This window comes from Juglans microcarpa x Juglans regia, chromosome 6S (genome assembly GCF_004785595.1).
Source record: "Juglans microcarpa x Juglans regia isolate MS1-56 chromosome 6S, Jm3101_v1.0, whole genome shotgun sequence".
Taxonomy (NCBI): Eukaryota; Viridiplantae; Streptophyta; class Magnoliopsida; order Fagales; family Juglandaceae; genus Juglans; species Juglans microcarpa x Juglans regia.
Genome location: NC_054605.1, coordinates 3,457,674 through 3,468,851, shown reverse-complemented (window position 1 = coordinate 3,468,851; position 11,178 = coordinate 3,457,674). Strand labels below are relative to the sequence as shown.

At 34.8% G+C, this 11,178-nt stretch overlaps 1 protein-coding gene across 2 annotated transcripts; it reads right to left on the bottom strand.

Annotated features, from left to right (window-relative positions):
* Positions 1–7,246: 7,246 nt before the first annotated feature.
* Positions 7,247–9,496, bottom strand: LOC121236390 (transcription factor TCP5). Of its 2 annotated transcripts, none has more exons than XM_041132807.1 (2): positions 9,266–9,496; positions 7,247–8,518 (listed from the first exon to the last, which is right to left on the bottom strand). In XM_041132807.1, the coding sequence occupies exon 2, from the start codon at positions 8,489–8,491 to the stop codon at positions 7,310–7,312; it is 1,182 nt and encodes a 393-aa protein (XP_040988741.1). In that variant the 5' UTR covers positions 8,492–8,518; positions 9,266–9,496; the 3' UTR covers positions 7,247–7,309. The 2 variants fall into 2 exon arrangements, with proteins under 2 accessions (XP_040988741.1, XP_040988740.1); XM_041132806.1 differs by having other exon boundaries at positions 7,247–8,530; positions 9,266–9,495.
* Positions 9,497–11,178: the final 1,682 nt, after the last annotated feature.

Genomic DNA, 11,178 nt, shown 5'->3' with positions numbered 1-11,178 from the left:
TGCGGATCTAGCCGTGTACAGTGGCGGTCAGTCACGCGCAGTGACTGTCCATCACGTGCAATGATTACCCACCACATAAAGTGGTTGTTTGACCCTAGGGCTCAGCTAAGAGAGGTGCAGTGGAGCTCGTGGTGGCGTCGAGGTGGTGCCACGGTGGCTCACAGCGGCGGATCTGGCCGCACAGTAGAGGAGAAGCCGTGGGAGAGTGAGAGAGAGTGTACGTGCATGGGTGGCAGATCGGGGCCGTGGGAGGTTGGCTTGGCTTGGTGGTGGCTTGGGGAGGCTGAAGGTGGCGGTTACATGTCATGGGTGGCAGTGCACAGCAGTGGAGGAGTTCAAAGCTGTGCGTGAGAGGGGGAGGAAGTCGTGTGGTGGAGAAGAGGCTATGGGCCTCGGGTCACATGGAAGAGGAAGGGGAAGGGAGAGGGAGGCTCACGGTGGTGCCTGGTGGCCATGGGTGTCGCGCACGGCGGCGTACGGTGGAGAAATGAGTTAAAAACCCATTTCGGGTACTTGATGTGGAAGGAGAGAGAGGGCTGCGTAACAGGGGCTGGCTTCGGTGGAGGATGATGGCCGGTGGTAGAGGAAGCTGCCGTGGAAGCTGTGGCGCTGGAGGACAGTGCATGGCGATGCTAAGGACAGCAAGCCCATTCGGGCTTTGCACTTATAAGGGAGAGGAGGAGAGAGCGTGAGAGGGAGGGACAACCGTAGGAGGTCTCGCCGGAGGGAGGGGAGGCCAATGGTGCCGACGGTGAGAGCTGGCGGTACACGGCGGCGCCGGGCTGAGCTATGGAGGCTTCGGCATGGAGGACTGCGTACAGCATACGCCGAAGGAGAGAGGGAGGAGAGAGAGAGGGCTAGGGGAAAGTGAGGGAGAAAGAGAGAGGGGTCTGGGTATTTAACCCAGTCTCTATGTCTTGTAGTCTACGCAACGATCTAATGATGGGGAATTAAAATACTGATTTGAAAATGCGTAAACGTTAACTTAATTAAAAGCACTTAGAGGAATTAAGGTAGAATATTATTTAAACTAACTTTAGTTTATAAAATAATATTCTTCATCATTAATAAATGATGAAGTCTTATTTAATATATTTAAAAGGATAAAACCATTAAATTAATTAAAGCTTTCAACATAATTTAAATAACTGGAATCATTTTAATAATTAATATTAAAATAATCTCCAACAATTATAATATTTTGGAGCTCCTCAAAATATTATAATTGTCTCATTTAAAAACAAGTTTAACTCATCGATACTGGAAATACCTCATATAAATATTTCCAGTACATTTTAAACACTGGGCGTACTTTAGAAGTCACCTACTATCTCGAGAGGCACGTCGTCATGGTTTGGCACACATGACGATGCTCGCAATCGCCAGAAAGAATGGCAGACTATTGCATAATTCCGTCATCGAAATTTGCTTACGTCAGAAAGGAGGAGCCTTACGTAAGAAAGAGAGAAGCTTACGTAAGAAGAAAGGAGCAGGGGTTACAACTTTACTAGATAGGGATAGTAGCTGGTGGAATGTAGCAAGAGTAAGAGCTCTATTCAATCCAAATGTTGCCTCTGAAATTCTGAAAATTATAACTTGTCCAAATACTCAGCCAGATAAATGGTTTTGGTCTCTAGAGAGAAATGACATTTTTAGTGTGAGAAGTGCTTATAGATTAATAAGGCATGGAGTTCAAAAATCTGTGGGAGAATGCTCTAATGCCAGTTTACAACAAGATTTGTGAAAGGCTATATGGAAGATGCAAGTTCCAAACTGGACTAAATCTTTACTTGGAGAGCTTGTAAGGATGGCTTACCTACACAAAATAATCTGAAAAGGAGGAAGATTATTAGTGAGGAGGTGTGCTGTTTTTGTAAGACAGTTTGTGAAGATTTGTTTCATTCTTTGATCAATTCTCCTTCCATTAAAGATCAGTGGGATATATTTTTGCTTGCTCTGCAAAATGTGGAAAGAGCTAACTCTTTTGCAGATTGCTTTGCATATTAGAGCCTTAGGTAAAACAGAGACTTTGACTAGTTTTTTCTCAATAGCTTGGGGACTATGGTATAGGAGGAATAAGAAGATGCATGATCAAGTGGTACTTGAGCCGAGGCAGGTTGTGGAGCATGCTATTTCTATTCAAAGGATGTTCACATCTATAAGACAAAAACCCAGTACAGAAATTAAGAAGTTATGTGGGTGGAATCCTATTCGTTTTTTGAAGTTGAATGTTGATAGGACTCTGTTTAGAGACCAACATAAAGCAAGAATTGGTGCAACACTCAGAGATGAGAATGAGAAAGTTGTCATGGCTGCTAGCAAAGCTGAAGCTAAGGTTATTGCACTTGAAGATATAGAACTGCTTGCTGTATTTTGGGGTCTACAGTTATGTGATCCTATGAGCATTAAAAAAGTTGATTATTGAGAGTGATTGTCTATTGATGGTAAGGGATCTCAAAACTTCAACAGAATCTTCTTCAAGTCTGTGGATTTTATTGCAAGAAACCAAGAAGTTGTTGGCTGCTTTTGATGAATATCAGATTCAACATGTGGATAGATTGGGAAATGAAGCTGTTCATGGCCCGACATGCTTGGGTTGTTGAGTCGATTGAGATGTGGTATATTAATAGTTTTCCAGATTCATAGAGTACTATATATATAGCACCCTTTGCGAACTCACAGATCCATTGCATTCACTTTAATTTGATATCTACTAATTCGATTCTCATTATGTATATATATAATGAGGAGTCTTGTGTTCAGGTCTGAGTACTAATTAATATATATTTAAGGCAACCTCGAGACTTGTATGCACGTTAAGGCCCGGTATATATGATCGCTCATGACCATCAGGTTCTTACAATCAGAACCGGTTTAATTGTGATGAAATTTTAGGCATCATAAGTAGTAATAAATACGATCATTATAAAGCTAGCAGGGAAGTAATTATTAAGTTGGAGTACTCACACTAAGCCTACGTACAAGCTGAACTATGAAATTTTGCTTTTATTAAGTACTGTAGCCCAGCTCCCTAGAGTTGTTGGATGATGAGGCATCCGAACGTTGAGATCAAATTATTCGAGCTATCAAATCGTGTTAACGGGTTGTGTTCGTATCATATCAAGACATGTGTATTATATTATATGGGTCAATCCGAACACGATCCATCAAACTTATCGTGTCAAAATCTTAAACTCTAACACGACCCATTAATGTAACAGGTTGACACGATACAACTCATTAGTGAATAATACGAAATAGGTTAACCCGACCCAATCCGTTTATGTAAATAGATTGAACATACCCGAAATTAATCCATTTGACCTGATTAAGTTTAACATAATTTTATATAAATGTTAAAATCACAATATTTATAAAAAAAAATATAAAACTAACTCTAAAGAATAAAAATATCAAAATTAAAATCCCAACAATACATTTTACTTTTAGGTATATGGGTATAATTATAACTTTAACTTTCTTAACGGGTCATAACGGATTATAATGGGTCAAAATGGATTGACATGTTATCAACCTGTTAAGCAATCGTGTCTTAATGAGTCAACTCATTTTGACTCGAACCCGTTAAGACTAAACCCAAATCCGCTATTATGGTGTCGTGTTCGTGTTGAGTTAATCATGTCACATATTGTCAATGCCACCCCTACAAATTATGCAATAACATGCATATATATATATTATGTTTTGAGAGAGAATATTTATATATCAGATGATAGCTTAGACCAACGTATAGTCGATCGAGGAGGACAACTTAAATATATTTAAGATGGTAATCTCCGGCGAGATTAGAGATGTCTAAATTGATAAATTAACAAAATGTGGTAGGGATACTATTGAATATTATCGACTTAATCATGAACAAGTTGATCACGGTTAAGCTGATCAATCTAACAACAACAAATTAAGCCACGTTGATATGTATATATGCACCCAATTATCTAAAGCATGACCCTTAATTACTCACTATCTAGCATATAATTTTCAATGGTCAAAAGTACTGCTACATCCATAAAAAAATTTCATAAAAGTAAATATACAAATTAGTATAAGTTCATAAGATATGTTAGATCTACTTAATTCACAATAAAAATAATTTTACAATCTAACGCACCACATCAAATTATATGATTAGTTTATAGATTTACTTTTGTGAAATCTTTTTATAGCTAAAAGATTTCTAATTTCGAGTTCTCTTTGTTCAGCACAAGTACTCTTACTGGTGTTATATATATGCAATTAAGAGTACTTGTCTCTTCTTCCATTCTTTTTTTCGTTTCTTGCTCATGATACACGCTTTTCAAGTATTAATTAAGTAATAACCATGCCTTAAAAAAAGTAATTAACATGGTTTTAATATACTTAATTTGGCCTATATATGTTTGTTTTATGCTGCTTTGTAATTATATCGATTAATTTCTCATATTCTTTCCATTAAGTACTAATTGTTTAGTTATGTTAAATGTTAATTTTTTAATCATGATGAGATTTTTTTATGTATTTTTTTTTTTTTTTTGTATGTTTGTGGATTAAAGATTTTGGACCGCGGGTATATTATGTTTAATTGGAAATAGGAAATCGTTAATTGTGTATTCTAATTTTTGTGGAAGTAGCTCTTGGGAACTTGATGAAATAAAATGTTTCTGAGATACGGTACGTTTTTGGAGTTTTTGTAAAAAGCGTTTATTTTTTTTAATTTTTTGGAAATGATAATGTTTGAGGTCCCGTTTGGATACAGAAATGATTTCATCTCATCTTATCATTATAACTTTTTCAAATTTCTACATACAATATAATAAACTATTCAGTTTTTTCAAATCCCAAAATAAGAATAATATTTAAAATTTATATTCTAACAATATTTTATTCAACTTTCAATTTTCATCTAAAACTATCTCATCTCATCTCACTATCTAAACGGAGCCTGAATTAATTATTATAACTTCCCTTTCCCCCCACTAACAAAATCATTTTAATTTTGAGTTGAAAAAGGAATTAACGTTCTAGACTTTGATCTTTCGTAGTTACTCGATCACACATGATTGGAAAGAATACATGAATTTTTCTGATAACCGGACAGTTTTTTGACGTCTAAAGATCAAGGCCATAACTGATCTTTAAGTACTACTTCGAGTTCTACTATATCTTTAATATTCATTTTGGGAATAATAGGTATTCAAAAGTGTACAGAAATGATTAATTAATAGTTACTAGTATATATACCGTGGCTTGTGGACACCTTTTAATTTGTATAAACTTTTTTCTTTAAGAATTAATGATTTGGAAAAATAACACAAAATTTTTGGTTGATTCATTTACAATATATACATGCAAGGAGTAAGCTGCTGACATATAAACATATATATATATATATATATATATATATAACAAAAAGAGTGCGAAATTAAGTAAATACACTAATTAATTAGTTCTTCATCATGTTAATAGATAAAAAGATAGGCATACGCCCCAAGAAGTCATGCATGGTGTAGTGGTCCTAGCTATAGGATCATGAGTTGTGTAACTGAATATTTAGGAAATTCCTTACCATGCAAGGGCTGTATTGCATGCCCATAATTAGTCAAGACTTTATTTTTGAAATCCGATCATGACAATAAAAAAGAAAAGAGATAGACATAAATATATAAATATATATATACACACATATATATATTTTCATGTATATATATATATATATGCACACATATATTTTCATGTTTTTTCATTTTTCATTATAAGGCTATGTAAATTTGACTTCGGTTTCGTTACATGCATGCACGGTGGCAAAAATATAACCAGTTACCTTGGTATTTAGAATGTCAGTAATTCAGTCATGACAGAGGGAGGAGTCCGCGCTGGCTGGGAGCATATAACCTCGTCTAAAGTTTTAACAGATCACACAATTCCTCCTAATATATATATATATATATATATAATATATATATATGCCCTGTTTGGATTCGAATAGTGTTTTATCTCATTTTATCTCATCTCATTATTATAAATTTTTTCAAATTCTCACACAAAATATAATAAATAATTCAATTTTTTCAAATTCCAATTCAACTTTTTCAAATCCCAAAATAATAATAATAATATTAAAAAATAATATTCTAACAATTTCTTTTTTTTTACTTTCATATTTCATCTAAAATCACCTCATCTCATCTCACTATCCAAACCCAACTAGTCTCCTCTAAATGAAAATTAAAACTACTAAGAATAATAATATTTACCCCCCAAAAAATTCAAATGACTTGGCCTGATCAATTTAGAACTAATATATACACACACACAATAAAATAGAGAATTTTTCTTAAAAATTAGAAGTGTGAACAAAACTTTCTTGAAAACCACCAATATAATATTTTTTTTAACAATTCATAACACCTTTTTTTGAATCCTGTCTCCATTTTCCTCCTTGCTCCCTTAGGCCTCGACTCCTCTCAACTCATCTCATTTTATCTAATAATTATAATTTTTTTTAAATTTTCACACACAAAATAGAATAAACAATTCAATCTTTTCAAATCTCAAAACAAAAATAATATTAAAAAAATATATTCTAACAAAATTTTATTTAACTTATAACTTTAATTAATCTCATCTCATTTAAGAAAACAAACGAGCCATAATTCATTACGTACCTCTAAATGGTAGTACTTGATCAAAATTGATATTTATTTACTTATCTTAGATTATGTTTACAAATATTATGTAGAAATAAAAGAATAGTGATTATAATATTAATTAAGTCCCCAAACTCCCTGAGATTCATGGTACAACACCACGGCAGGCTAGAATATTTGCAATCCTAACTAGCTAATGACAGAAGAATATAAACATGAAGTTCTTAGAATATTATACCAGATATTGACTAGTTTATAAGTACGTTTGTTTAAAAAAAAAAATTTAAGTACGTAGTGGTACTTATAAATGCAGGTGATCATAGTCAAATTTAAATGACTGCTATAACCAATTCACGAGTTTACTGGTCAGCACTAAATACAAATATTATAAGCACTCAATCACAAGAATATTGCAGTATTGTATAGCATCAATCCTTAAAAACGTGCATGTAATATTGTGACATCACCAATTCCTGCAAATCGTACGTAGCCAAATGCAGAAAATAGATGTAATTTTCTTAAGTGTCTTACTTGTATTGTAATAATCGATCGATCGAGGAGTTGAGACATGATGCGCGCATACATCCATCTTGGAAATTAATCACCAGTACAATAGCTAGGATCATCAAGAACCAGCACTTCTAGTACTGTTACCCTAATATTTAATCCAGTTTGCTTTCATGTGATTGAGGAAGTTGCAGCTTGGGATTCTCATTTGCTGGAAAGGGTTTCAAAGGAGAGCCAACTGAATGAAGTGAAGAAATAAGAGGGTGAGGTAGGACGTGATGCTGTGAAGTACTTGAGTTTAACAATTGGATATGGCTGAATTGTCTTGGGTCACTCTCTATTAATGGGGTGGTGATATAGGAAGGATATGGAGTGAAAAGTGCTGGTGTTGTTGAAGATGGACAGAAAAATAACTGAGACCCGGATGGAAGTGGCATGGCACTGCTTGTACTATGTGGATGCTGATCTATTTGAGATGGAAATAATGATCCATGGCCTCCAAACTGAGATAGAGATAATGCAGAAGGCTGATCAGACTGATAGTATGAATTGTAGGCCATGGCATTGTTTAGCAAGCTAGGTAAGGAAGAATGATTGGTCATTGGGAAAAAATTATGTGCTGAAATCTGTGCACCATAACCAGTAGTACTACTAGACGTGGTACCAATTCCATACTGAATCTCATCTTCTTCATGATTTGTTTTGATCCACTTGCCTTTATCACCAACATGATCTAGTAGTAGTGATCCTGAGCTTTCAAATTCTTTGCTTTTTAGTCTCAATGAAGAATCCATATGATCCCAATCGGCCTTCGTTTTCGCTGCAATCACGGACGTTGTTCTTTGATCTTCCCCGTCCTTTATAAATGTACAAGAATTTGCATCAAATAAATTAGGGGCATGAAAAGAAGAGGGAGAGGCGCCATTTGATTCATGATGATGAGAAAGTTGATGATGAAATTGACCGAATCCCTGGGGAATTGGGAGTGGTGGGAGCTTATCGATATCAAATTTAGTGGCATCAAGCAACCAATCTACCACCTTGCTAGGCTGACTAAGCCCGAGCCTATCCTGAAGATCGTACAACTGAATTGCTGTGGGTACTGAAAGCCTAATCCGTCTGTCCCTCAATCCCCTTACGGTGCAAACCTTGCTATGCCTATCTTTTCCTCCAAAAGAACGCGACACACGCACGATCCTTGGATTTCTAAATCCTGCTGACCATTGCCTTGAACTAGACGACGCTCCCACCTTAGACAACTTTCCAATATCATTGAGGCTTCCGCCCTCAGCTTGCTTGGCAGCTTGAATATCTTTTTCTCTTGAATTTGAGATCATCTTACCGCACTCATGATCATTAATGAGCTGCTAGATCAACTAAACAAATAATACAACTAATCATGATCATGAATATCATGTTAGTATACATATATATAATTGATCAGCTTCCTCTTTTCTGATTTTGCTGATCTATATATATATATATATATATATATAGAAGACTAACTATTACTGCAAGTTAAGATCACTTCATTAATATAGAATCGTTGAAAATTAATACATTAATCGATCCAAACTACAGATTAAGATCATGAGTACTAGAGGGAATTTCCCGTCATTCAACAATTTCAAAAATTGTGGCAACTAATTAAATATATCTTGCTGTATATCTATCTATTAATGTTTAACTCGATTTTCATTTAATTCTATAAAAGAAACAAAACCAGGAAATATAGAAAGGTTAGAATTAAACAAGTTTCTTCCGAAAAGACAAAAATGTTTTAGGCCGAATTGGCTAGTACCTTCTTCAAGAGTTTCGATAAAGAAAATTACTAAATTAGTCGCAGTAGTGATCAATTCAATCTAGGGCAAATGAGTACTTGCCGGATTTTTTCGACCCAAAAAAAAAGAATCTAGCTAGGGCAAATGGAACCTATATTTTTTCAAGCTAATATATCATGATCTAGTACTCAAGATCATAAGATGAATATGAACTAAATTATACTTGCGATGAAAACACGCTACATTAATATTCACGAATCCCGGCCGGCCACCTTAATATAATACTTTATAACCCGAGACAAAGGATCGATACTGATCAGAAGAACTTACATCAGGAAAACAAAATTTCAGCTAAATCGATGATCGACTCCTGCAGGCTCTTGGTCGTTCAGCTAGCAGAAATGGGGGAGCCAGCTAGCTAGCTAGGAAGAGATCATCATGATACAGTGCCAATGAAGTCCTAAAAAGATGATAAGTGAACAGCTGCAGGTCGGGTAAAACGGATAAAGTTGAAATAAAATTTCTTTACAGAGAATAAAATTATTTTAAGAAATAACAATTTGGGAAAAGAAAAGATGCTGGCCGTATTTAACAGCTCCATGTTGCATGCAGGGTATGTAAAAAGAAAAAGGAATGGCTTGCTTATGACCACATGGCGGCTATGTACAGTGACACGTACGTTGTCGGACACCAATTACAAGTAGTAGTAATTTTGTCAATATATAATACGTTGATACCACATACTGAACAATCAGTACAGTTTTAATAAATCAGCCCCAGTTGGTCTTCCCTAGCTAGCTATGTACACTTAACTTATAGTTTTAATTATTTTGTAGTGCAAGGTAGCTAGGTAATTAGATATGTAGTTAGATTCAAGCTGGGGGACCGTTCAACACACAACACTAGGAAAGAAAGAGGCTAACAGTAGTTGATAGACAAGAACAAATAACTTTATCTGCATTCCAATATAGATCAGCATAGATTGAAGAATATCATGCCTGCCTATCTAGTTGTAAAAATTCATGATTAATAGGAAATTCACTACAATTACAAGAAAAATAAATATTTATGATGAATTATTTGTAACGATGATGACTATTTACGATAAAACAGATTAATTTTGACAGGAAATAATCATTTTTACTGGACATAACTGGTCACAAATAACTAATTTTCTTGTAATGAAATAAACAAATCATATATCCAAACCTAAGTTGGAGAGTACTGTTCTATTAATTTTATTTATAAAAGATCAGCCGCGTCTAATTTACTGATGTTTGTTAATTAGGGCTTTCTCTAAAAAAAGTGTATATATATGTATATATACATGTATTCACCGAATGCTGTGTTGATTTTGATTAATGTTTTAGAAAGTTGTTCTCACTCTTTTCCGTCAGATGCTTGAGCTAGATGATATGGATGGGGAAAATTTAAGGTCTGCACTTAGCTAGAGTTTCACATGCACAACATTTAAAGAAGGGCGATTATTTCAATTAGATAAAGCCTACACAGTAATGAAACCTCCAAAGTTGTGGTGTGTGCTAACTCTACTAGAGTACTTTGATAGCATATAGATAGATAGATTGATGGATGGATAGATACCTTATAGATGAGGGACCAACGTAGGTTCTTTAAGGCATCCACTCAGAAACAGATCAAGGGACCACACGTATATGACAGTGGGATTTGCGCAGTGCGAGTTAGACTTAATTACGTAAAGAGACGTTTCAGTCGGTTTAATTATATACAGTTCTTGTTCACACTCATCATGTAGATTTTCCTGTTTCAGATCGAGCATCAAGCTCCCCTACCCTCTGGGTTGGAATATGATTGATTTGATCGAAAACCTTATCATCAGTAATTTGAACTCCGACTTAAATACATATCCATCATGTATCTATCTGTTTTGACAGATAAAAAAACATCTTCTCCTTTGAAACAAGAGGATATCATGGTTTGCGAACTTTAGAACTCGAGAAAACTTCGACTTTGCTCCATCTTCTTAAATTTATACTCTCGTGGTTGCCCCGTACAGACGAAAAAAAAAAAATAGGGTAAACCCTAGAAATGGTATTTATACAATCCACAGCGTATATATACATGCATATTGCCAGTTATATAAGTAACCCTGCAGACCCAAAAACCCTATCAAAGAGATTCTTTGTTTTTCTTTTTAACAAGAAAAGAAAACTGTTGAAAATATATTCATTTTGAATTTTAATATATATAATTTAAACAAAAAT